Below are 27,533 nucleotides of genomic sequence, written 5' to 3'. Positions count from 1 at the left end.
CTTAGGATGCCATGCTGCTGAGGCTGTTTCCTCTGCCTGGAAGACCCTCTTCATCTTTTTGGGCCCAGCTCAAATGCTCCTCCCTGACCCTCTGCCCCAGGCAGTATTCAAGGATCCCTCCTCTTGGCCCCACACTCTGCTCCTACCAGGGACAGGGCACTTGTGACAGTGGGGGTGTGGGGGGTGCGGGCTTGGTCTTGCCACATGCGTCCAGGTTCCCTTTGGATTGGGAGCTCCTCGAGGGTAGGGGGTGGTTCATTTCTGTCTCCAGCACAAACCCAACAAGTCATCATGGTTTACTGGGATTATATCCCAGGAGTTTAGCCCCCAGAAGTTGGGATTTGAGCTTCGCAGGCAGCAAGCCAAGCAAAGTGGTGCTTTTGAACATCCAAATTCATCCATCCCATATATCAACAATGGTCACCCCCTCTCCCATGCTGCTGGCTGAATCAAAGTGAAATCCAGGATCCACGTGCCGATGGTAAAATCTCCCCCACTAAGTGGACGGTGCCCTTCTTCCCTGAGTGTCGGGCACTGGGGAGGAGTGGAGGGGCCGCTCTTCCTACCTTCAGCCTCCACAAAGGATACGGCGAGTCTGTGTCACGGTTGAAAAACCTAGTTGTCTTTGTCCCCGCGCTTAATAAATATTCAGCTGGCAAACCCTGTGTTTGTGAAATATACCGAATCTGCAAGAAAAGATGAGAAGGAGGTCAGGCCGTTTCCTGTCGTACTTACGGTGTACTCATGGCTCTAGTGCCTTTGACAAAAATGACAATTTTATAGGGAAAGAAAGAAGTAATAGAAGAAAAAGGGGCAAGAAAGAGGAATAAAGAAAGAAAAGCACTGTTATGGGAAGCAAGGTTTGGGAGACAAGGAAATACCCTATAACCCCACCCATGTGTCATGTTATAAAGGAAGTGCTTCTTATGAACGCCTGAGCTGCCTGGACCCACCTGATCATACTCGGAAGCTCCGGGATAGAGCGGCCAGCCCAGGAACAGCTCCGCAATGACACAGCCCAGGGACCACATATCAATTGCCTCACAAAATGGTAAACCAAGGATGATCTCAGGGGCCCTGAAAAGGAAGAATGGGAGAGAAATCATTAGCGATTTGGAAGTGCAGGCAGCTATTTCTGTATGAACTCTACATAAAATCCTATCTTTCAAACCCGGGGTGCCATGACTGCCTCCCTCTAAAGGACCTGTGGTTCTTGCACTGCATGGCAGTGATCCCTCCATTCTTGGGCTTGGTCCTCCCCCGTAAGCAGGCAGTGTGGTCAGATGGCCGGCTGAGATGAAGGGTAGGTCTACAATAGACCTACAGGGAGCCCCATCCATTGACTTCATTACCATTATACTCTAACCAAATGAGCTAGTAACCGCTTTAGAGAGACTCAGGAGTTATCTTTTGTAATTGAAAACCCAGGAAACCGATCTTTAGAGAATGCCTGGTTTTTTACAAAGGAATTCTGAAATACAGGTCCTCTACTTTCAGTAATATAGAAAACAAGCTGCCTCTACCCCAGAATAAGGGGATTCAATCCAAAATCCGTTAATGCCAATGATCCGTCTTCTTAGGAGTCTGAATCACACTTTTGTAAGGAAATACTATTTTTTTGTTTGTTTGTTTTATCATCAGCTTCTAAAAACTTAGTCTCCTAAAAAGTCCCCTAATATAATTATAGAACCCTGTTCCTGAATCCATAGTCTGGGTACCAGTCAGAACTCCATTATAAACCCGTTCCTGACTGTAGGATTATGTCCCTTCACGTGATAGACAAGATTACGTGCCGGAGCTTCCGAAGGAAACCACCTAAATTCAAAGGGAAATTTTCACATGTAGTTAGTAACGAAAACCAAGGACACCACAGAGTGCATTTTCTTTTCTAAGAATGTGTCATGATTAAGTAGGGGTACATTTTGGAGAAAACCTGGTTCAAAGTATGAGATATGAACACAGCTTAAAAAAATGTGGCTCAAGGCGCTCTGCTGATAATGAAATGCATTAGCCCAGCCTCTGTTTTCTCTGCAAATTTCCCACTTGATTAAGCAATGCCAGAAGACGCCACTCTCCTACCCTTTCAGGAGCCTGGAGTGGGAGCAGTGGGAGCTGGGGAGACGACTCCGTCTGGGTTATTTTCACCCAGCTAACACGGGAGGAGGGAGCAAGAGTGTGGTCAGAACACCTCCCCTTGTCTCGGAGCTTCAAGCTGAATGCTCCCCACTTAGAAAGCATCTCCCCACTTTTTTCTTTTAAATTTGCTCTCATTGGCTCATCTTTTGTCTCCAGATCATAGCATTGAAAAAAACCAAGATGTTTTGTTACACAGTCTTGATTTTTCAGAAGTAAAGAGTTTCCTCATTTCCTCAGAGCTGGGGATTCGGCACCTCCGCCAGGTGCTTGCTTCTAGAGCGCCACAGTCCTCAGTCTGGGCTCCAAACACGCTTTTGCCAGAGTCCAAGGCCGGGTGGGTCTTCCCAGGCTTGGTAGGAGGGAGTTACTGTGTGTGTGTGTGTGGGGGGGTGCAAGCTGCCACTGATACTACTTAATGGGTCTTCCCCATCCCCTCACTGCTGGCAACTTCGGCTGCCAGGGTTCTGCCTGGCTCCTCACCCTCGCACAGGTCTTTGTGTCCTCCAGTCCCGGGTGCTGACGGCTAGGTTGAACGTGGAAGGATGCTCTTGCCCTCTGGCGCTGGTGCGCTGGGGAGGTCTGTGCTTGCCTTAGGATACATCCCTGCCAGACTGGCCTGTGTCATGGGGCCTTCCGTCCCACACCTGGCCGAGGTCACTGTGTCCAGGGTTGCCCCCACACACGTGGGCTTCCAGAGTCCCCTGGAAGTCACCTGCCAGTCATCTCAGTCGCAGTGCTAGACGGTGTACATGGATGAAATGACTGCGGGTTGCCTCTAGCAATGCAATCTCTCTTATTCCCTATGTGTCAGAACCTGCCTTCCTTTCTGCCCTCTCTGTTCTAGAGTGTTCTAGAGAGTCTCCTCTCACATGCAGACTCAGGCCTCTCCTTGGGGAACGAGTGCCTGTCCTGGTTCCTGCTCCCCTCTGGCAGGCTACTGCTGCCGGATCAAGCCTCTCCACACCTCTGTCTCCCTACTCCTGTGACCTGGGCTTTTGCCCCTCGTAGTCTCCACGTCGGGTCTTGGGAACATACTGGGCTGGTCTCATGGGGGCATCTCTGGACTTGGCCATGGGGCCGACCTTCCTAACAGATTAATCACCGGTTCTCACGCCCCGAAGCAGGCCGGAAACCCATTTCTCAGGTTCTGTTCCCTGAGGATGTGCAAGGTGAATCCAAGACACAAGACGGGAGCGAAGGGCACTTCAGTGATGTTCTCTGGCAAGAAACACCAGATGTGGGTTTCGTCAACTGACGTTACCTGAACAGGGTCTGTGAAGACGGCTCTCAGTCCATTTCCTACTAGAAGAGGAAGGGGCAGCCATTCACGGCACCACGGTGTGCACAGCAGAACACGTTTCTTGCTGTGACCACGATGAACGAATGCTCAAGCATCAGGCTAGATGCTTGCAGGACAAAAGAAATAGAAGGCCCGGGCCTGTCCCCGATGGGCTAGCCCACGTGACAAGGAAGGCTGAACACTACTGGTGTGCAACGCAAACACGCAGACACGAAAGCAGAGCTAATTCAAGCGTACAAACACGCTCCACATTCTCCCATTTCAAAAACTAAAATACAGCACAAGAACAAAGCAAACCAAACACGAAACCAAACCCTTCCTCCGTCCGTTCACAACCCTGCAGCTGTGGCCCCATTTCTCTGCCCCTCTCCCCCCAGATCTCCAGGGTGGTCTCCTGCAGCATCTCCGCTTCACCCCCCATCTTCTTGCCCTCCTCCGGCTGACTTCCATCCTCTGCTTCACTCAAGGGCGCCGTTGTCACGTCAACTGGTCAACTTCTCAGCTCCGTGACCCGAGAGGCGCATGTCTTTCCCACCGGTGACCATCCCGTCCCATGCCCGTCCTGAAACATGCAGTCGGGGTTTTCACGATGCCACACACTCCTGCCTCTCCATTTCTTTTGTGGGCTTGTCCTCCTCTGGCCACCTGCTCTGTGATGGCGAAGCCCCAAGGACCCCTTGTCTTCTCTCTCTGCACCCTTGTTCTAGGTTAACGGTTAGGGACTGAATTGTGTCAACTCCCGAAACAGACATGTTGGAGTCCTAATCCCCGACACCTGAAGAAGTGACACTATTTGGGGATGGGCTTGCTGCAGAGGTGGTTAGTGAGGATTGTGTCACGTTGGAGTAGGGTGAGCCCTGAAGCCAGCAGGACGGTTGTCCTTAGAAGAGGGAAATTGGGACACAGACGTGGAGGGAAGATGGCCACGTGGGGATGGAGGCAGAGGCTGCAGTGAGGTCGCCAGCAGCCAAGGGGTGCCCGGGGCCGCCAGAAGCTGGGAGAGGCCCGGAAGGAGCCTCCCCGACTGGCTTCAGAAGGAGCATGTCCCTGCCGACACCTCGATTTTAGACTTCCAGCCGCCAGGCCCATGAGAGAGTAAATAGCTATTGTTCCAAGTCCTGCGTTCTGTGGGGACTGTCTCTGCCACCCTAGGAAGCTGACAGCAACTACATCCACTGCCACAGGTCTGGACTCCATTCATTCTTCCAAACGTCCATCTCCACGCTGGACCCTTCTCAGCTCCAGAGGTACATCCTGATGGCCCAGCGCCTCCCTGGGAATGACTCACAGTCGCCTCAAACTTAGTCTGGTTACAAGGGAACTCTTCCCCTTGGCCTCCCCTCCCCAACGCGTCCCTCCCTCCATCCCTCCCTCTGTGGGGCTGTCTCACTGAAGGGACTCACGGCCCCTCCGGCCCGCTCTCATGCTGGAAACCCGGGACGCTCTCTGGTTCCCACCTCTACCTTGGTCCTCCCCACCAATCCATCCCTGTCGCCGCTCGCAAGGATCTCTCAGACCGGCCCCCGATTCTCCATGTCCGCTGCCACCACACCGGCCCTGGCCACCTGGAGCCCCCTCTCGGGTCTTTCCTTCCCCCATGGAGGCCGCTCTCTGCACAGCTTCTGGAGCAGACAGGCCACCTCTCCCTTTGCTCTCAGGCCCACAGAGGCTCCCTGCTGCACTAAAATCCCTCCATGGCCCACGGGACCTTGGTGATCATGACCCTGCCCTGCTCACCACTGTCCTTTCAATTTCAATTTCTAGAGGACCGCAGCTCCTGGACCTAGAGCCTCCGTGCAACATGGTGCTTCTGCCTCGAACGCTCCCTCCACTGGCACTCAGACGGCTGCCTCCTTCTCATCCTTCAAACCTCAGCTTAATTGTCATGGCCACAGACGGGCCTCCCTTGACACCAGTTAGTCTCCATCCCCGGTGCCATAAATGTCACTTTATAGCACCTTCCCCAATAACCTGCTTACCGTCTGTCTCCCCCTGCTCCGTCCACAGGGCAGCACAGTACCTGGCATTTAGTAGCCACTCAATCAATAAGGATTTGTTGATTGAATAAACCTTTATTAAATACAAGAAAGCGCTACAATATGTGATTCACACGGAAAGTTCTAAGGCAGCACAAACAAAGAGGACAGCAGAAGGGGTAAATCTTCGCGAGGGAATGGAAGCTGGGCATGAGGGGCAGGCTCTCGCCCGAGGAAGAGCACGCTCCGTGTGGGCAGGAACCCCGGGAGTGGGGGCCCGGGGGACACCGGCCTGCAGGCGGCTCACCAACCGATTCCGGCAAAAAGGCCAGAGAGAGTGGCGGGGGCTTGCAGGGCTCCAGGGCCCCGAGGGGTCTGAAAAGGCCTCACAGCTCAGGTCTCCAGAGCCCGTCTCTTCCTAACTCTCTTAAAGCCAGCGCCGCCCTCGGCTCCCAGGGAGACCAGCTCCCTTGTGCCTCCTCGATCCAGGCCTCTAGCCTTTGCTTTGTCTTTTCCAGTCCACCCCCAAACTCTCCCTCAGTCCTTTTCCAGCACACACGATACCCTGATCACATCTCTGCAACAGCCCGGCCCCTCCCGCCTCCCTCCTCCTCAAACACACGCTGCCCACCTTCTCCGTGCTGGCCACACCAGGGGATGAATACACGACCACCCATAACCAGCTTGGTCCAATAAACGTGAACTGGGCACCAACTGTTCTGAACACAGTTTGCACACCGGCTCCCTGTTAAGCCTTCTGAGGGGGCAGGGTCTGTTGCTCACGTGCTCCATAAATACCTGCTCGACACCGGGGCCCTGAGCCCTCGGCTAAGGAAGGTGCTCTTCTACCTGGCTCTCAGTAATCTCCGGGGGACTGAAGACCATTCTGCTGCGATCCTGCACCTGCCCTGTTCCCTGTGCTGCTGGTCTATACGGCTCTGAGCCCCTGGAAGTTCAAAGTGAAGCCTAAAATCGGTTTCTTTTTGTTCAGTGCACCTGAGGCACGTCTGGTGGTTGCTGAGGCCCATTTACTCCTGACTGAAGTGAAAACCATTCTCACCAATGGTGAGTCTGAGCGAGAAGTTGGCTCAAGCTCCACTCATTCACTCACTCACTCACTCGAATGTCCAAACCGCCACTTCCTAAGTGTCCGCTATGCGTCATGCACAGTGCTGAGGATTGAAAAATAAATAAACGAGACCCTATGGCCCCTCCAGGAGCTCCCTGCCTGGCTGCAGGTGAGAGCATGCCAACAGCTAACATACAACGTGCCGAGTACATGCCCAGGGCACAAAGGGGGAAAGACTATGGGGGTGGAGAGGCAGAGCAGGGAGGGCTTCCTGGGAGAAGTCTGAGCTGAGTCTCGGTAAGTGCACAGGCGGGGGTGGCCTCCGGGGCACAGGGCAGGGTGAGTGCACGCCCCACCCTCGCCCCATCCCCGTGCCTAGCACAGTGCCTGGGCATGGAAGGTGCTCCCTACGCATCTGTAGAAGGAATCGTTCTGTTTCAACCCCACACTCTTAGCGGGCACCAGTTTCCCCTGAAGCTAGCACCATCTCTTTGGCAACATGCCCTATGACAAGAGGCACACTATTTGGCCTTTCTGTTTCAAAGTTTACATATGTAAAAACAAAAAGAAAACATGCTGGTTTCTTCCACGGGGGCTGTTTCTTTTTTTTCTTTTTTTTTTTTTTTTAAAGATTTTATTTATTTATTTGAGACAGAGAGAATGAGAGAGACAGAGAGCACATGAGAGGGGGGAGGGTCAGAGGGAGAAGCAGGCTCCCCGCCGAGCAGGGAGCCCGATGCAGAACTAGATCCCAGGACTCCAGGATCATGACCTGAGCCAAAGGCAGTCGCTTAACCAACTGAGCCACCCAGGTGCCCCTACGGGGGCTGTTTCTGTTCTCAGTTCAGTTCCACAGCAGGTAGGGCTGCTGGCTTGGGAAACGGGCCCTCCCATTGGGCTCCAAATCACCCAGGTTCTGTTAATGACTCATCCTTCATTTGCCGCCCTGCGGAATCATCTTACACAGTCTCCTCATCGCTATTTTGGGACATCAAAAATACTTTAAACACACATGAAGTGCCAGACAAAATTTGCACCTAAGAGGGAGATTGTTCCTTTCCAACATTCCCGCAGCAAGACACAGAAAATTCTATTTTTCTATAGAAAGAGACTAAATGACTGTCATTTTCGACACATCAATTATTGAAGCTTTGATATTTCGCTCCACTAGCCTTCCTAACAGCACCTGGAGCGGACAGGGTAGTCCCAGATCACGGCCAGACCATGGGACCCTGCAAAGGAGTGACCCCCAACAGAGGTGTGGAGACCACACAAGCTGAGTGGGAATGACACACGCTCGTAGGCGGAATCCGGTGCTGGCAGGTTCTAGCTGTGTGCCTCGACTTCCTGATGCTGGTACGAGGCTGAAATTAAACAAAGCATCATAGGATGCACCTAGCAGAGGGCCTGGCAGAGAGCAGGCAATCAAAACGTATTAAATCATTTATCTGTAACACATCTGTGTCATAGCAGTCGAATAAAGAGCATCCCTTTTCCTCATTTTTAAAACCCACTTTCTTCCTTATAAGTGGAAACACTAGGAAAACTGCTTAAATATATTAAAGCATACATATTAAACATTTTTGTCTCATTTATTTCTATAAAAGGTACAAAAATGAATATAACCAACAGCCAAATACCTACCACCTAACTTCAGAAAGAAAAGTGCCTAGCCATAAGCCCCACGCTTCCCCTTGGCATGGGGAAACCCTGTCCTAAGCCTGCATCCCCTTTCATGGTACCATCTCTTGCTCACCTGGCCTCTCCCGGCTGAGTGGGCGACCAGAGTCGATGTCTCGACCATTCTCACGGTGCACTTGTAAAACAAGTGCAAGGTTCATGGCCACTCCCAACTTGGGCAATAAATCTGCAACACTAATCAGAGAGCCCAGGAAGAACTGTACATTTCTGGAAAAATGTTACTCAATTTCTCCGAGTTTTTATTTCACCATCTGTAAAATGTGATTATTAATCTCTCTTTTTTTCTCTTGTGTCTCTACAGCAGCATATGAAGATGAAGATAAATGATGGTCGGTAGAATTATAAGGCAGTTTGAACTCCTTGGAAGCAAGACACTCTATTAGTCCATGGTATTTTATAATCACTGATATTATAAGGTGTACTTGAATTGAACTGCAGTGAAAAAGCCCGGTCCCACAAATATATGTAGATTGAAAGTAACCTCAGTATGGCTGGGGCAGAAGCAATCAAAATGCAAAATTGTATTTCAGATGGGTTGTTCAATCTTATGTTTCCACTGCAAATATAAGGGGACTCGGAAATGCTGACATGAGCTCTGAGCCACTATTTGTGCTGATGACCCGGGGTGGGAGGCAAGGGGTTACATCAAAGAACACAGGACCCGAGAAACAGCAGAAATTGGAAGACTGGAAGGAGGCTATTTTAGAGAAATTGAACCGCAAAGCTCGAAGGATCTGCACAGTAGACAGCCTGCAGGGTGAGTGCAGGGGAGCATGTCTCAGGGCAGCCAGACGGAGAGAGAATCCATCCTTTGGTCACCAGCGGGATGCTAGGAAAATAGGGAGCAGCGTGCCCGGAATATGGCTTCATACCATGTCTGGGGGACCCAGGAAGGTCAAGTGGAGATCTAACTAGTGATCGAGGCCTGGTGAATCCAAGGCCAACCTGGGATTTGATTTTGAGAAAGACACATCTTCCTCGGTAAACAGGACATGTGAGAGAAATAACTTCGTTTTTGACTGGGGTGCTGGGGAGATGAGAAGGACAAGGGGACCAAGGGACGGAGCTTCAGGGAGGAGCCACAGGGTGAGGTTGACCAGGAGTCCACTCGTTGCATGAGCTTGCACTCAGCCAAGGTGATGAGGACTCTGTCCTTGTGATGGCCCAACCAAACACTGTGGACTGTAAGATTTCTAGACACACTCCACAGAAGTAGTTTTGCCCTGTAATACGCTGAGGATGGCACTGTGGTGGAGGGCTGCCACAGGGAGCAAGGCTCTGACTCTAAAAGGAGAGCTAGGAAAGATGCCCCACTCATGCCTGTGGGTGGTTCCAGCTCAATGATACGCATGCAGGAAAATCACTGCACGGATGTTCTAGAAGTTCTACCTCGGGCGACACTGCTGATGTCCATAACACTGTGTGCTGATGAGGATCATTTCAAGACCCTCACCAGTGATTCTGTTCTAACTGAATGTCTCCAGCTATCATCAAGAGAAATGCTCAAGACATCAGAACGATTCATCATGTCCATATGGAAGGTTGATTATAATAACCACGGTTTGGTTGTTGTCATCATTTGTTGTTAGATGTTGTCATCATTCTCATGCCACGCTTGGACAGTCTCCCAAAGGAAGCTGGCTTCTTTGATTCAACTGACCATTTCCAGTGTAATGTCAGAATCAGAGTGACAATTTTTTATCTGTATGGGCAATGAACATCTTGGCTCGGAATGAGACTTTCCTGATGTACACTAAATACATATATGGTTGACCCTTGAAAAACATGGGGTTGGGGCCCCAACTCCCACTCCACCAAGCAGTTGAAAAGCCACGTATAACTTGACTCCCCCAAAACTTAAACTACTAATAGCCTATTGTTGACTGAAGCCTTATTGATAACATAACTAGTCGATTAACACATGTTTTAGGTTATATGTATTATATACTGTATTCTTACAATAAAGTAAGCTAGAGAAAAGAAAATGTTATTAAGAAAATTATAAGGGAGAGAAAATATACTTACAGTACTGTATTTATAAAAAACAAAACCAAACCTGTGTGTAAGCGGACCATGTTGTTCAAGGGTCAAACCTATGTTGTTCAAGGGTCAGCTGTATGGTCCCCACCCCCACTCCACCCCCATGCTGATCCTTGTGTCCCAGCACTGCTTCACCTCTGCAAACAAAGTACAGCACCCAAATCTAACTTTCCTGCTTACATACCAGAAGAAAAGGCTGGATCTGGAACTTAACCCCCAAAGCTTCTAATGATATTGGTATGAATTCGAAACCAGTTCTCAGATGTCTGGAGTATATTCTGATGGTAGCCTCGAAATTCCTTCTGCATCTCAATGAGAAATGTCCCTAGGAAGAAATCAGCTTGGACCCCACAATGGCTCATTTCAAAGATGCTTACACCGCCCTGTAATTCCTTACCCTGTTGACATACACTGGGTCTACGTTGCAAGTTGCTCCCAGGCTGGTCTCTAGTGCCTTTGACCATGAAGCCAAGGGTTGCTGGACAAGGCCTGGTCTTGCCTCCCACCCCCCACAGGACTAGAAGATCATCAGGTTTTATGCTCTCACTTTGTGCCAAAGTATGTGCTCAAGACACGTCTGTGCCACCACCCGTCAGCCAGGGAAAGAGAATCACAGGTTTCTGCACGTATCTACACAGACCGATTCTTTTCACTCCTGTGCCGCTCAAGGTTTTCGAGTCTTTTTTATCTTTATTAAATTATTTTTTATTGTATAAGATAAGACACACACAAAGAAGCGCACAAAGCAAAAACATATAGCTCAACGACTTATCAAAAAGCAACGACCAGGGTCCCTACCAGCCTGGTGAAGACACAGAGCATGGTCATTGTCGCAAAGCCCCTGCACATTCCCTCCCATGCGCCATCCCCTTTCCACCTGTGGTGGCCCTGTGTGGCCTGTGCATCAGTGGGCAGCGTGGACCCCAGGCCTCACGATGCAGGCTCCCCAAGCAGGCGGACTAGAGGGAGGGCTCAGCACAAAGCCCCGGAGCTGGGAAGATGACAGAGCTGGCTGAGAGAGAAAGGAGACAAAGCCTCAGACGGTCTTTTTAGCTCCTTTTGTGGATTGTTTTTCTTCTGCTTTGTTGCTAGTCTGTTGACTAAAACTGAGGGTTGAACTGTGCATTTAGAGCTTCCCCAGGGAGCCCGCCCATACTCAAGTCCCGCTGCCACCTCTCAGCTTCCGGAAGCTGCTCCTCTTTTCTCTGCACTGGGAGGGAATTTGGAATTCCTGGGGAATCAATTATAAATGCAGCACCTTCACTTGATTCAGAGAGGTGATATGTTACCCACCAGTGGAGTGAAAACGAGATGTCAGGCCAGGGGGTAAAAGGCTGGCCTCTTTCACACGAATCAATCAACTCAAGGCTCACCCTTTACCCCAGATAAAAACATGAAGAAGGTAATATCACTTACTTATGTGCAACTTTAGTGATTTAAATGTCAGTAAACATTTGGTTAATATTTAGTTTCAGTGAGTTCATAGTGAGTCCCTCCAAGACGTTTGCTGGATGAACGAATGAACCCACACAGGGCTGAAGAATCATGATGTTTTCCTGCTAGGGGTCCCTGGGCCTGCACGGGAGAGGCCCAGGGGTTCACAACACTTAGTGAGTGAACTGTAACAAAGACAAGGCTCATCCTTAGCCTATTTCCTTTCCTTCCAGCACCATCGGATCATGCGGCGCGTGGGGCTAAATCACGAGGCACTCTCTACAGTTAATGGCTGAGGATAAGAAAAAGGGACTGAAGATGGAAACCTGCTCCTTCTTTGAAAGGGTGATGCATTCAGTGTCACTGACTGGAAACACACCAATCGAGACAGCAGAGGCCGGAGACCTGAGATATGAAAGAGAATCCCCTGAAGAAAGATGCCAAACACAAACCGGAGGGTCAGTTTCCACTGTGGCAAGAGGGATACTCCCACACCCTCAGAAGAGGCCTCCTTCCCTGTGTGGCACTTTGGGGAAAGAATTACCGAGGAAGAGGGGGCTGACGCCTGCTGACACACTACCTGAGCCAGTTTGCAAGGAGCCGTCCTGGCCAATGGAGCAGGTTCCGACCCAGAAAGTACAGCATGAGTCCCGTCTCCAAGCAGGCAGGCACGAGCGGGGCCAGAGAGCCCGGTGGAGGAGGCAGGCCTTGCTCCCAGGGGGAGTGCACACCGTGCTCGCCTTGCCAGGAGACCAAACCCACAGATGAGGGCAGAGGGCGCAGCTTTCACCCACATGGTGGCCTTAACCACAGCCTGTTAGGATGAGACACGGTCGGGACAGGGCAACTGGTTGGTTGTTCCAGCAGGAGTTTTGCCAAACAAAATGGGCATAAAGTTTAGGTCTCCGGCCAAGGGCAGCTTATTTAGGGAAACCCTTCCAACACTCAACTTTTCCTAAAGGAGCTGAAACAAAGCAAAACAAACCAAGCCCAAGTTTGCTTTCTTGTGTTTGTTTGGGTCACGGAGGAAAAAACCAAGCTGGCTCTTTCCAGCTCACACTAGGGGGTGCTGAAGTGCAGTGGACATGGGCTCTAAAAGGCCTCTGAACCTTCAACCCGTGGGACGGAGGGGTGGGCATCCTTCTGGGGAGGGCCGCTGGGCCTCATGGTCAGCAATGCACAGCCAAGTGTGGGGTGGACCACAGATGTTTCTGTCAGGGGAAGGGGAGGTAGCATCCCCCCAGATGAAGATAGCACTGCCCTATCTTCCCATTGACTGCTTTTCTCACCCTAACCATGGGGCCTCTTTGTAATCCCAGAGCTGGGCCTCTCCTGCATGCCTGAGGAATGGAGCACCCTCCAGCAAAGGAGAGCAGGACGTTCCTTTTGCTCTCTTGAGCACCAAACACTAGTCTAAGCCAAATGAGCTAACCAGCGCATGGAATCGGGGAGATACCACACATCTGTGGAGCTCAAGGCACAAAGTGAAAAGAGAGGTGAAGGGAGTGAGGGACGGAGGCAGAACCCTCCAGACTCACTGGAGTGGTCAGGGTGGGGCCCCCGGACACCCCCGGTGCTCCCAGTTTGCCTCTTCGGAAAGCACCTTTTCTGGCTGCCATCCGGGCTCTCAACTGGAATCCTGCCTCTTCCAGAAGCCTTCCCTGCCCGAGGCACCCTCCTGTTCCATGTTCCCACAGCACACCCACGGGCCGTTCGGCTCTTCCACTCATGCCTGCACTGATACTCATGATTGTTTAAAACCAGCTTCTCAATGAGACTGGAAGCATCTCGAAGTGGCAGATTGCATTCTTTATGTCTGTGCACCTCACAGCCCCCAGCAGAGTCCTGGGTCCTCACAGACGTTGGCTATCATGCTTTACACTCAGGAGCTAGGAGAGGCTATGGCTACATTCTTTTCCCCCTACTGCCAAGCACTAGGCAAGAACAAAGTAAATGCTCAATACACGATGTTTGTTGAACTGGACTGATTATCTGAGGGAGAAATAAAAACGGGTTGCTTACTATTTGCGTGTTCGTTTTAGGGTAAGAGAAGAGGTAGGGAGCAGGCAGCTCTTGTGAGTTCTCTGATAATGGGGTTTTCCATGGGGAAATCTGAACAGAAACCGATAAAGCTCTATTTTTAATGGGAGAAGCTTGGCATAGGAAGTTTGTATCTTTAAAGTATATGTAAGTGGAGGAGCGGTGGGCGAAAAAGGAGAAACTAACTACTTGGAGATGAAGAAAGAAATCACCAGAGAAAACGTGAAGAAAGGAGGCAGCGAGGGACATTTTTAAAATATTCAACTAAAAAAACCCACGAGCAATTAAGTGGATGTTTGAAAGAATGGCAATGATGACTGGTGTGAAGAGCTCAGTTTCTTTTTTGCCAAAGAATAAAAGTTCCGAACTATCACTTACAGTCACTGCGTGCTCGCTTGTCATGCTCGCCTCTGGGGAGCGTCCGCTCTGTAAGTAGGACTAGGTGTGTATGCACTGAGGCCTGCCCTGGATTCCCCCATGAGATCAGAAGTTCCTAGAGGAGAAAGAACCTATATTTGCTTCTTTATGCAGGTGGTGCCTCTGCACACAGCAGGTGTTCAATCAACATTAACCAACTGAACAGAGCTAACCGAATTCTGTCCCCAGTTTGAAAGGCTCTGACACAGAACTCTCTAGTTCCTTTTCATTTGGCCTCAAAAGACTTGGTTTTTCAGGAAACAAAACAACCCCAAATACCCCAAACATTCAACTCAAGATTCAACTGCAAGGCTAAGTGAAACGCTTCTGCTGCCTCTTTAACGATGCTTATTTGTGTGAGAAACAGAGACCTTCCTTCTTTCTCTCTTCTGGGGCTCCTCGACTTCACAGAGGCTGATAGACTTCAGCTGATCCTAGAGCCCAAAGTTATGGGACATCACCGGGGAGGCACAGTTCAGAGCAGGAAATCGACAGCGGTAGAGGGAAGGCAGGAGGGCACAACGCTGGGCATTTCAGGCTGCAGAGAGGAAGGGAAGGGCACACGGGACACATTCCCCAGCCTTGGTATTCCTTTCCTCCTAGGATCGCATCGATAGCCTCAACGTGAATGAGCATGATTCCTGCCTGCACGTTAACATCTGGTTGAAATGACTATTCTGCAAGTGGGAGCTTGCGGTCCCTCCCTGGCTCCGTCATCTTCCTACCAACAGCCATGTCCCACACATTTCTTGCCGGGCCACCTGCACCATTACCAAGGACCACTCTCCCCAGTGCCTGCTTGGCCGGGGTGGGGTGGGGGGCAGAGGGAGAGAAAGGATGCTGCAGGGCGATTTTCTTTTCCCGTACATACTCTGTTCAATATGGACAAATATTTGTGTAGCTTCTGTGTTTACCATTAATACTGCGACAAAGTAATTAGCGGCTAGATTCTTCTTTGGGAAGCAGTGAAGCATGGGGGGCAGGGGAAGCAAAACCCCAAACGGAAGAACAGAAACGCTAAACGCTGGCATCTGAAGGTATTATTCAAAAACAATATGGGAAAAGGCAGAACTGTATTTCCTCTGTTCTTCTAAGGGGAAGTTCAGAAAAAGGTCAGAAAGAGAACAATGCCGGCCATCTATCACAGCGGTCTCTAACCTAGAAAGGTTACTTACAACACTGCAGCCTCATTTCTCAATTCTGTAATTACCACCCCCCTTCCACAGATCGCACACCACCTCGGCCTTATGAATTATACATTTCATTTCCATTTACCGACGCCCCAACTTGGGGACCACCGCCAAGGCGCAGTGGGTGGGGCCTGGGGGGCAGTGGTGCCAGACCCCTCCCCAGGTGCACACGAGAATGTTGCACAGTTCCACAGCCCCAGTGCACACTCCTGGACTCTGCTTGTGTTGACCTTCAATTCCCAGCCTAAGGTTTTGTTTATTGAACAAATAAGCACTAGCTATCAGTGGGGATTTTCCTAGGGGAAATCACATCAGGGCACCTTTCCTTCCCCTTAATATTTTCATTCAGGTGAAATCTGGTTAAAATGAATATTAAGGATGGTTCTTGAAGAAGGCAAAGGTAACGTGCAGCCTGAGGGTGTCGTGTGTGTGTGTGTGTGTGTGTGTGTGTGTAAGCCCCAGCAGCGCCCACTTAGGCCTGCTGTCTGAGTTGGGGTGGGAGGCTGGAAAGGAGGTACCAGAAATAGATCCCCCGACAGGAACTGGAGTAACCCCTCTCCCCGTCTGTAGCCTCTGATTAACTGGCGCCCCCTCCTACTAATCCAGAGGGCCCCGGGGAATCTCTGGGGGCTATTTGTCTTCACAAGTGCTATTAATATATCAAAGGCGTTCTACTCTTTATTCAGGACGCTACTTCTTGGGGACTTTCCTTTCAAATCCTTAAAAAACATTAGGTTCAGTAGAGAAGTGTCATCTCAGGCAACTGAGAGAATATCAGAACAAGGAGTACCCCATGAAGCAGACAGAGGTAAGCAATAATTGAAAGGGCTTCCTTGAAAAGCAGCTGGTACACCTGAATCTATCACTCTAAGAGGTGATACAGGTAGGGTTTTAAAATTATTTAAAAAAAAAAAAAGATTGGACACATTTAGGGAAGACAGTTCTAAGACGGGCTGTAAAAATAGGATATTTAGGGGCACCTGGGTGGCTCAGTCGGTTAAATATCTGCCTTCGGCTCAGGTCATGATCTCAGGGTCCTGGGATCAAGCCCCACATCAGGCTCCCTGCTCAGCAGGAAGTCTGCTTCTCCCTCTGCCCCCTCCCCCCAGGCTCACGCTCTCTCATGTGCATGTGTGCGCGCGCTCTCTCTCTCTCTCTCTCTCTCAAATAGAATCTTAAAAAATAGGATATTTAATTTCTGAAGCTGATCTCAAGAACACAATAGTAAATGGGATGACTGTTACGTAACTGTTATTCCTTTAACGTTTTTTTGAAAAACTACTCTCAGTGTTGGATCATTTGTTTAAAAGGGATTTATTGAGGGTCTATGACAGCTAGCCTCCAAGATGGCTCCCAGTGTTGCTCCCCTCCTGGTATTTTCAACGTCCTCGTATGGGCCCCTCCAACACCGAACAGGATTTTGCAGAAACACTGATGCATGACTTGGGAGATGAGGTCATAAAGGACGTGGCAGCCGCCCATGCCCTGCCCTCTCTCGGGCCACTGGCTCAGGGAGAAGCCCGAGCCATGGTGTGAAGACGCTCACTCCAGCAGTCCCACACAGATGCCCACATGGGAAGGAACGGCGGCCTCCTGCCAGCCGCCAGCACGGCCTGCGAGCCACGAGCGCGAGCTGCCGTGGCCGGTCCTCCACCTCACAGGAGAACCTGAGCAGAACCATCCGGCCAAGCTGCGGCCACGTTCCTGGCCCACGGAAACTGTGAGGGGATCCACATTTACTGTTGTGCGAAGCCCCTGGGTTTTGAGGTCACTCATTGCACAGCCACAGGTGATGCCCAGGTGCGGGCGTACCTCAAAGAGAGGACAGAGCACAGAAAGGAAGGTGACGGCTCATTCTTCCCTCAAGCCTTAGTTGAACATCTGCCCGCCACCCACCATTGTAGTAGACACTCCATTTGGTCCCTTCCCTGCCGTGGCAGAGGCTCTAGATGGGAATGAATTAAACGCCCCCTTAAAATGGTTGGAGGCAAAGTGGTAAGTGGTATGGGGCGGGCGGGGGTGGGGGTGGATTTTCAAGTGCCCACAGGCAGCAAGGCCTGAAGGGATGGGACAAAGGTTGCAAACTACCCTCCCCCAGAAAAGTATCCCACACGGAGCCAGAAACTGTTTGGCCCACAAAGGACTTACCATTTTTTTGAATTAGTTACTAACATTTAGAAATCAGGTGACATTTCCTAAAAGCCTGGATTCCCAGCTTCTCCCGAAAATCCAAAGCCCTGGCAAATCTGGGCTACACATTTGTGCTTGGCAATAATTCACCCAGGCTGACTAGTGCCACCCCCTGCTACAGCCTCACCAGCTCACTGATGTTACCTGCCCGGCCCTACAGGCCCCTGGGTTTGAGACCCCCAAGGGAGAGACAGAGGCAGGAAGACTAATAGAGTAGCGACGCAAAATTACTGTTTTAGCAGTATACTGGGGACTTTTGAAGGGCATAAAACTAGTTTTCTCTTATTAAACTACCCCAGAAGCAAGGGACACCTTAGAATTTATAAGGCATATGAAACGATTATTCCGCTTTACATTAAACAGCACGAACTTTAATAGGAGAGATCCCACATTAAATTTATGCAATGTTTGTTTATGAAGTTCTTCATTATATAAGACCTCAGCTGAGAGGAAGTGCAATGCTGGAGTCTCACTTTGCTGATTTGGCTTTCTACTCTAACAATAATTTACAATAACAGAAGAAAGGAAGGCTCTGGCGCCATAACTCAGTGACTATCTGCCGGATTCTCCCCTCCTACGAGATACAATAATATACCCTTTTTGGCCTTCTCCCAACTCTCCATTTGAAGCAGGATTATAATCAGTTTTCAAAGTGGCTTACTCAGGAATTAACTAGCCAACCACTGGATAACGGATTTGTGAACAATTCTATACAGTCCTTTGCAAATTTTTAGAAGAGGAATATAATGTTAACAGCATCATGCTCTTAATATCCTCCCTAAATAGTCAAGTGCTGGATGAGAAGAGGGGGACCCTTCTGCTTGCTGAAAATGTTGCTCTAGATGGTTTTACATGTGAGAGCAGGGGTGGGACACTCTGCCTGCCTCCTCACCCTCACCCCACACTCAGGGAACATTATTGAGTGATTATGTAATAAACTCAATCACCAGTATTTACTGAGCTCCTAGTGTGTCCAAGACTCTGCTAGAGGGTGATACAAAGCCATGGTTTCTGTTCTCAAGAAGCTTAGCATCTGGTGTACGTGTATAAGAAGAGGAATGCAGACAGGAGCAAGATAGGACAGATGCCAGTTAAGATTGCCAGCAATCACTGCCTTTCTGTCGACAAATATTTACTGAGCATCTACTATGGCTGGTTGCTCAGTATTTGGTAATTAACAAAAAAGATGGTTTCTGCCCTCACACAGCTTAAACTCTTTTAGAATCTTAAGCAGGCTCCATGCCCAGCATGGAACTCGACTCAGGGCTCCATCTCATGACCCTGAGACCATGACCTGAGCCGAAATCTAGAGTCGGACGGATGCTCAACGGACTGAGCCACCCAGGTGCCCCTGGAGCTTAAACCCTCACGGACCGTGGCAGACTCCACTCCGGGCTGGGAAGAATAGGGGAGAATTCCAGGAGGCAGGACTTCATAAGACCGTCAGGGATAGGCAGACTTCAGAGAGTCCACAGGAGGGCCAGGGCCTGCAGGCTGGAGGACAGTGTAAGGAAAGGCACAGAGGCAGAACACAAGAAATGTTCAAGAGACCCAGAAAAGGACACGAGGGGCTAGGCCTGGATAAGTAAGAGGCAGAGGACACCAGGGCAGAAAATACAACTGCTGTACTTCCTGGGCTCCAGCCCAGAGGTAAGACAATAAGCTATTCTTTGATTCTTTCACTCAGAAAGTACAGACACAAGGGCATTTTTCTCTCAACGTAACTGGAAAATGCAGTGCTAAGAACTGTGAAGTGCTGTGACGTGGACAGCAGGTTTAGAGATTTTATGGGACCAGTCACACCTCCCCATCGCCACACACAGACCTAGGGAAGGAGGCCTCTGCTGGAGACAGGCCACCGAGGGCTGACAGGCGAGCGAAGGACATAAGCTTCCAGCACTTCAAGCAGCACAGCCTGGGACTCCCGACCCGGTGTGATGGGGATCTCCAAGTGTTATATAGCATCAGCAAAGCCTGCCCACCTGTGCAAAGTTTTCTCCTTCTGAAAGGCAGGGGAAAAGCAAACCACGCCTCCCGGCCCCCAAGACCACGTCTTTATTAATGCAGGGATAGTTTTATCTATGTGCGGACTGGTGTGTTAAATGACAAAAAAGCAAAATGGGGTCCCGATGGTGCAGAGACCCGATGGGCCCACATTCACACAAATCAGGCGCTCCACGTCCAACATTAAAAACACATCTTTGGAATGGCTTATGGCATTTAGGAAGGCGAGGAGCCCTTGCCGCACCTCTGTTATAGACTGAGGCTTCACTGAGCCCATCGCCTGCGCCTGGGCCCACGGGGCCTCCCCTGTGAAAGCATCCAGCTCTGCCCATCCATGGAGGAGGGCAGTGATCAGCGGGAGAGCCAAAGCCTGCATGGGAAGGACCAGTACGACGCAGAAGCTTAAAAGGCCAGCAAAATTCTGGTTTTTAAAAAAGCTTGCTCCTCCTGATACTCCTGGTAATATCAACTCTCAAACCACGCCCGGGATTACCCACCCAATATTTATTTTGGGGAACAGTTTAAATCCAGAAAAAAATGCTATTAATAAGTTAAACAAAAGCTGCTGAAGGGAATTCCTGTGAGTGGGCGGTTGAATAGGGTGATTTCTGAAGTCCTTGCCAACACCATGATTCTAGGATTCTAGCAATGCTTTCCTCCTGATCACATGCAATCATGTATTCACAGGCAACAAAGAGCAGTGGAAAAGAATGCATCTGCATCAGGGCTGTTAGGACCAGGGAGGAACTCACTTGGATAAAAACATGCCTGTAGGAATGAGGGTCCTAAGCCTGGAGCCACAATGCCCAGGAGCAAGTTACTGAATTCCAAGAGCCCACAAGGTGCAGTTCATGGTATTAACGAGGCGTAGTTAAGGGACCACAGTTAGGAGAGACGCAAACCAGGGAAATCATGGAGGGAAGTACTGAGGAGGGAAACAAATCAAGAGCAAACAAAGAAATTTATGATAAAAAAAGCAAATCTCAGCCTCCCCCTTGGAACAATTAAGCCGTAAGTTAGAGAGAGGAGACAGAGTTCTGATGGTAGAGCAAAGCCAGCAGACGCTTCAAAGGTGGGATAAGACCTTGTTTTGGATGTGCCTAATTCTGAGCGTCCACTATCCTAGCTGCTACCCGTAATCTTCTTTAGTGGAACCCCAAGGAGGTTGCTAACCTGTTTGCTGATTACATTGGAAGGCCAGTCTCAGGCCAGTTCTTCTCAAGGAGGGTTCTTCATCTGAACCACAGAACACAGAAAATGATCTGAGTAACTACTGCCTTCTTAGGCAGCACCAGGAGTCTGGGAGAGAAGCGGATTCATTACACACAATGGACACCTTAGGGCTGGAGGACTTAATTCTCCCCTGGAAGCCTGGGTGGAGAAGGCTAGATGCTGACCAGTGGACAGATTTCTCACTCAGGCCAGCAGCATGTAGATGACCAAAAACAATAGGGCCCCTGTTTCTTTGTAGCCAGCGAGGGCAAAGGGGCTGGGAGGGACGTTCTTTACTGAAGAGTACTACCTCACTGAGCTCAGCTGCTTTTCTATGGCCCTGGTGTCCAAGATTCCCTCACTGCCCTACTTCTTTCCTGGGACTCTTTTCCTAACCTTTTCCCTGCTGCACATCACAATTAAGCCATTCAAACCGAACTCTCTGCTCTATAAGCATGCTCAGGTGCACGGCTCATGCAGCTGAATTTAATGGCATTCAATTCCTTCTGTACTCTTTCAAGTCCGAAGCGGTCTTTCTCAAGTCCATCCTTTCGCTAGACTCTCCAGGCCTGGAGCCCAGTGGTCAGAAGTCCGGCTGGTAAACCCAATTGCAATCCCAGGCTGTAGCTGCAGCTTTTTTACAACTGGAGTGGGATTCTTCCCCGGGTTCCTAGCCGTCCAGGTCAGGCCTCCGGTGAACATGAACATCATGTTACCTCATGTCATCCTATAGCTTCTGCCGTGGGAATGCCGTTCCCCTTCATTCCCTGTCCTTGGCCTGTATCACAGACCACCCTTCCAAGGGCGTGTTTCCAGCCTGTGAACTCCCGCTCGGCTACGGCGGCATTCTCTCTCTTCTGCCCTTTCTTCCTGCCGTGTCCTCATTCCCTTATTCGGCCCTCCTTGACCCCTTTTCACACCCCATCACCATACAGGGGGGTGGCTCGTCTTCACGTGGTTTGGCTGTAGGTATGACGTTACAATACTTGACTGCACGTTAACACCAACACCTATGATTCTACTCTCTTATTCACAATTTGAACATTGAGATGCAGAGTTGCTTGCTCCCTAACTCTAAAATCACCTTTGGACGGGTAATTTTGGCAAGAGAAACGCTTATCAAATACAAACAGCTTCACTGGCTGCGAATATGAACTTTACTGGAAAGGCCTCTCATGGTTACAGAAGCTCATATCTGGTCGCCGCCTAACCATTCCTGGGTGCTATTGTCTGTCTCCTGGGAAACCGAAAGGGGGAGGGAGTGGAGAGAAGGCATCATGGGGGAAAACAGAAAAGCCTCTGGGGTTCCAAATGGTACATAGTAGACATATCAGAAAAGTAAGGACAATTTTTTTTTTTTTTTTTTTTTTTTTACTTAGAGCCCCAGAATAGGCTCAAATAGAATTTGCCTTTCATGTCTACCACAGGGCATTTGCTTTTCCCTTCTATATCATGACTCAGACTTTATTCAAATCCTTTCTTTAAAAAGAAATGAGAAATAAACAACAGAATGAAAATCACTATTTGCTCTCTGTCGTAAGGCAGGGGGAGACAGGGGCTGAACTGAGGTCAACCCACACAGCCCGATCATCTGGACAGTTACTGCCATATGGCTTGCAGGGCTTTGTTATAGCCACGAGTTGGACCTTGCACCTGTAATCACGTGTTTTCGACAGCACAGGTGTTTCCAAATCCTATTTCAATGGTTGAATTCATTTGTGATTCACAGTCCTTTTGGCTAGTGGCTGAGAATGGGGTGGGAACCACAGCTTGCACAGTGCTGGCCAGTCTAGATACATAACAAGGAAAGAATTATTCCAAGAAATGGAAGATATTCGAGTTTCCCTGGCAGATCTGGTGACAGAGAAACTCACAGGCCCTAGATCTCGGCAGGAGATAGGAAATGGTTTGCGAACAAACAAGGGGAACTGCATACAATGAAGAGAAACAGAATCTGTAAAGTCCAAAGGACATAAACATGAACATTCCCTTCCCCAGTCTGCTCTTTCACATTCCGGAGGATCACGGCTTCTAACAGACACTCTTTATTCTGGGCAATATCAGTGGGGTGGGGTGCGGGTACACTGATGCTGGGAGAGGGTGGGGGTGGGACAGATCCTTAACATTTGGGGACTCCTGTGGTATAAATGCTGCCCCCACGGCCAATTTCAGGCTGCCAACAGTTTCACTACTAGCTTGCAACATTCCTGATTATTTAACAGTCAGCTCCTGCAAGCTGGTACAAGCCAGCTCCAGCACACGGCTGGATGATACACACTAGACACCCTGGGAGTATAACCTTAGACCCGAATTAAAACTCTCTTCTCCAGAATCCCTGAGAACTACTCATCAAACCTCTGTTTAATCCTCCATTGACGACGTACTCCCTGAGTCTGAATCCGCCTACCCCAGAATTCCCTGCATGTCCACTGATGAGTGCAGGAAGATAAATCTACCTGTTGGTGGGGGTGGGGTCTTCAACATGGCAACCCTCTGCATATTGGAAGCTAGTTGTCATGAACCTTGAGGTGCTTCTCCTCCACGTTAAACATCCTCAGATTCATTAACCACCACCCTTCACATCGAAAGTAAAACTGCTCCCTCCCACGATAAAGTGAACATGATCAAAATATGATACAACAAGACTATTACCTCCCTTGTTCTAAATACTGTTTTCTTACTCTGTCCTAAGACTGCAATAACCCTCGGGACAGCCATCTGATACTGACTGCTTACCCTCATAACTGTCTCCCCCAGAGCCTTTCCTATCCCAAGGTCTTTTAATATGTTCTCCCATTAATTCTCCCACTAACTGATTTTTTTTAAACATGCTAAAACTAAAATGATTCTTACTAAATGTTATATGGTTAACTTGGTTCATGCTTCTCTCTTATTGAGATCTTTTTCAATTTTGATTTTATCATTCAGGAACTTAGATGTTCTTCCAAAGTTTGTGTTACCCACAAACTTGATAAACAAGCCTTTTATGTCTTCATTCAGTTCCCTCACATAGAATCCTGTGGCATGCTTTAAGAGACTTTCCTCTGACTGGAACAAATCTTTAATCCATGCCCTTTGAGTGAGGTCCTCCTGCCAGCTAAAAGCCACCCAACTCTACCCCTGTCCAATCTCTAAAGATTTTATTTTATTTATTTGCCAGAGAGAGAGAGAGAGACAGAGAGAGAGACAGAGAAAAGCAAAGCAGACTCTCCACTGAGCAAGGAGCCCAATCCCAGGACCCTGGGATCATGACCTGAGCCGAAGGCAGACGCTTAACCATCTAAGCCACCCAGTCGCCCTACCCCTGTCCAGTCTTTATTTGTCCGTTTTGCTCATGGAATTTCAAAAGCTTATCAAATGCTGAGCTGAAATTAAGAATGTACTCTTAGCAGAAAAGAACTACATGAAGGTAAGGATTTTTCTGTTGTCTGCTCCTCCCCCTGCAGATCTATCCCTCCAAGAATGCTGTGTAGAAAATAAATGGGTTTCATTTTGCATGCTTTTTTCTCAGGGAAGTCACATGGGCATCTTGTGATCGTTCCATAGTTTCTACTCCCTAATAATCCCTATTAGAATCTTCCTGGGGGGGCACCTGGGTGGCTCAAATGGTTAAATGTCTGCCTTTGGCTCAGGTCATGATCTCAGGGTCCTGGGATGGAGCCCCATGTCTGGCTCCTGGCTCAGCAGGGAGCCTGCTTCTCCCTCTCCCTCTGCTCATGCTCTCTCTCTCTCTGTACCTCTGTGTCTCAAATGAATAAATAAAATCTTAAAAAAAAAAAAAAAAAAGAATCTTCCTGGGAATCAGTGACAAGCTTACCACTCAGGCGCCTGCCCAGCTTCCTGCAAGTCTTTTCTAGCTCTCTCTCCTGTATGCGGTCCTAAGCCTGCTCCCTGACTGTCAGGCTCCTCAGTCACCTGTCCTCACCACACCCCTTTGGCTCCATCTCTGGCAGCCTCCTTTCTTTTTTTTTTTTTTTAAAGATTTTTTTTTTTTATTTATTCATTTGAGAGAGAATGAGATAGAGAGAGCATGAGAGGGGGGAGGGTCAGAGGGAGAAGCAGACTCTCCGCCGAGCAGGGAGCCCGATGAGGGACTTGATCCTGGGACTCCAGGATCATGACCTGAGCCAAAGGCAGTCGCTTAACCAACTGAGCCACCCAGGCGCCCTGGCAGCCTCCTTTCTGACAATACTGGCAACACGGCTTCCTGCTTACACCTGCCTCAGCCCGTCAACTCTCTCCCTGTTTTCCGCCTTGCTAATTCTTACCCTATCTTCCAGGTACACTGCAAGCCCCTTCCTCCATGAAGCATTTTCCTCTCCAATCTGGTCCCTAGTGATCTTTGACTTCTTTATGCAGTATTCATTTAAACGCTTCCAGTCACGTATGCATAGACGAATGGCCTTCGTGACCTCCACTACTGGACTGGGGGTCACCACGGTGAGCTCCCGCTCTCCCTCTCTTGTTTTTATATCCACAGAGGTGGCAGTGGCGTGCAGCTGGAGAGCCACAGGGCCTGGGTCTGAAAGACGGCTCTGCCGCTCAGGAGCTGGACCACATCACGGGCTCCTCACCTGCCCGAGGTTCAGATGCGGAGGCGATAATCAAAGCTCTTTAGAAACTGAGAAGAGCCACACAGCTCTGGGCTACTGGTATTATGCCTTAGCTAAAGGATATAAACCACAAAGCCACCGAGGAGTGAAGAGGGGGTTTTAAGAAAGGGTTGATCCTAACGCTATTTATACGCATTAGGGACCAAATAAACAAACTTTAAATAATAGCTTCTGGTCAAACTGGGTTCATGAGACACTGGATACAACCCCATGTAAAAACACTGTGCAGAAGTTAAATTCAAGTAGACTCTGGGGTAAAATTTAACTCTAAGAGATCAGTACTTTCCATGTGTCCAACCTTTGAAGCCTAGAGACAACGTAATTGATAAGAAGCAACTGGCCCAGAAACTGCCTCGATTCTCCCTCCCGGTCCTTGCAAGCCATTCAAGCCCAATGTCCTTTGTTGCACAAGTGCTCAGGACTGCTTTTCCTGGTTGTCGCCCTAGCAGAGGTTGCAGGCGGGTGGGGGCGCGGGGGCCTCCGGGAGGCCTTGCTCTCCAAGGAGCTGTTCTCCTCACATTTGGTCACTTGCTTCGGGGCTCGGGCTGCCCCTCCTTCATGGCCAACCACTCAGCCTTACCCTGAACGGAGAAAAGTCTTCACCTTAATCATCTTCCCTTTTTGCCCCCGTCATCGGCTATGCCTGTCCTCCTTTTCTCAACTGCTCCAGTAAGCCTTTCCCCAAAAACTCTCTCCCTTCCTCCAGTGTGGGTTCTGTCCTCCCTGCTGTGTCACAACATCCCCTCGGGAGGACACTGGGCGTCGCCTCTGCTCGTCTGCTCAGCAGTGAAGGGAACCTGACTGAGGCCACACTCTGGTCCTATGGTTCTCTTGCTGTCCCTGCCCCTTGCCATCATTAACTTAATCCTCCCCTTGACTTTCAACTTGTTCCTTCTGCATATTAACTCATCCAAAGCACAGAAGACTGACAAATCTAATCTCTGGCCCTAACTGCTCCCGAATTCTAAATCTGAATCCTCTGCTTAAACATCCTACTGATACTGGATATTTACAGCACACTGAGACAGGCAGCTCAGAATCCCTCCCCTGAAGTCATTATAGGTACCCTGTCCCCAGTGTGTCATCCACACCACCGTAACGACAGTTTCCGGAGGCTTAAACTTCCTTTTGGCTCTACCCCTGAGCTACCCTACTTCCTGCTTATCCCACATTCAATACTTTATGAAACTGAGCAGATTCCTTCTCTGCAAAAGATGGGACTTCGCTGTGTCTTCCCATTCTCCCAGCAGGTGCCCTAGCTAGGCGGGCCTGACCCAGTTCTCCAGATTCCGCTCCTGTTTTCAGCCTCCTGGCCACATTAATCAATCAGCCCATTGCTTAGTCACAATTTTTATTCCATTAAACACTTAACCAAAAATCTACAACCGCTCTTTATTCTCATCACATTACCAAACTCATCTGCTTTAAATTAGCACCTGGTACTTAACTTTCTCTGACATGTGTGCACACTCCGCCTGGGACACCCGGCGCCATCTGCTTAGCTAATCTGACTCTGCGGCTCATTTGTTCAAGATCACCCAGCTCTCGGTTCGGGCAAAGGCTGGTGATGTGACCTGTTCTTCTTGAGCCTTGAGAACGTTCTCTAGTTGTTCTGTTTTCAACTAGACTGTAAGCTCTTTAGAATCAGTAAACAGATCTACTTTTTCAAACACTGAGATGCCCAGATGGTGCCTTCAATACAGCAATTACTCAGTAGTCTGCGCTGATGGGCAGTGACTGTTAGTAGCCAGAGCCAGTCTCTAAAAGGGCTGGCAATAACATGCCATCCAAAACACATCAAGAACGGGATAGAGACGACATGGTAAGCATGCTTCCGGAGACCGCAGTATTTCAAAGTAATTTGTTGGTATACACAAAGAGCAAGTATTTTACCTGTTTGGGCCTTTCCTCCTTTAATTTAGAAGGTCAAGAAGAGTACTCGTTAAATCAGTTTTAAAATGGGGTGCGAACACCAAGCTGTTCTTTAACCTGTGATCGAGCGACCGCGGGTTCGGGCGTTCTGAGACTGAAGAAGGGGGCTGTCCCCATGGCGACACAGAGAACCCGAGGCCCACGGAACCACGAGGCACCCTCTGGCACCTTCTTCAAAGTCGGAGGTCAGGAGGCCGAACATCAGCTTATGCCCTGGCAAATACCATCTTCTTCCTGGAGGGTTTAAACTGGACAGACGGAACACTGCAGCATGGATCT

At 49.5% G+C, this 27,533-nt stretch overlaps 1 protein-coding gene across 5 annotated transcripts in view; it reads right to left on the bottom strand.

Annotated features, from left to right (window-relative positions):
* Positions 1-27,533, bottom strand: part of HIPK2 (homeodomain interacting protein kinase 2) — a 181,813-nt gene that overhangs the window by 59,963 nt on the left and 94,317 nt on the right. For all 5 annotated transcript variants that reach the window (XM_064574897.1, XM_064574895.1, XM_045864188.3 and 2 more), the window contains exons 3-4: positions 954-1,077; positions 567-686 (exon numbers count right to left, since the gene is read on the bottom strand). In XM_064574897.1, coding sequence (XP_064430967.1) covers positions 567-686; positions 954-1,077 — 244 coding nt within the window. The remainder of the gene's footprint in view (positions 1-566; positions 687-953; positions 1,078-27,533) is intronic.

This window comes from Mirounga angustirostris, unplaced genomic scaffold (assembly GCF_029215605.1).
Source record: "Mirounga angustirostris isolate CCGP_5_RB_7025 unplaced genomic scaffold, mMirAng1.0.hap1 SCAF_12, whole genome shotgun sequence".
In the NCBI taxonomy this organism is placed as follows: domain Eukaryota; kingdom Metazoa; phylum Chordata; class Mammalia; order Carnivora; family Phocidae; genus Mirounga; species Mirounga angustirostris.
The sequence above is the reverse complement of the archived record's forward strand: the minus strand, read 5'-3'. Positions and strand labels throughout refer to the sequence as shown.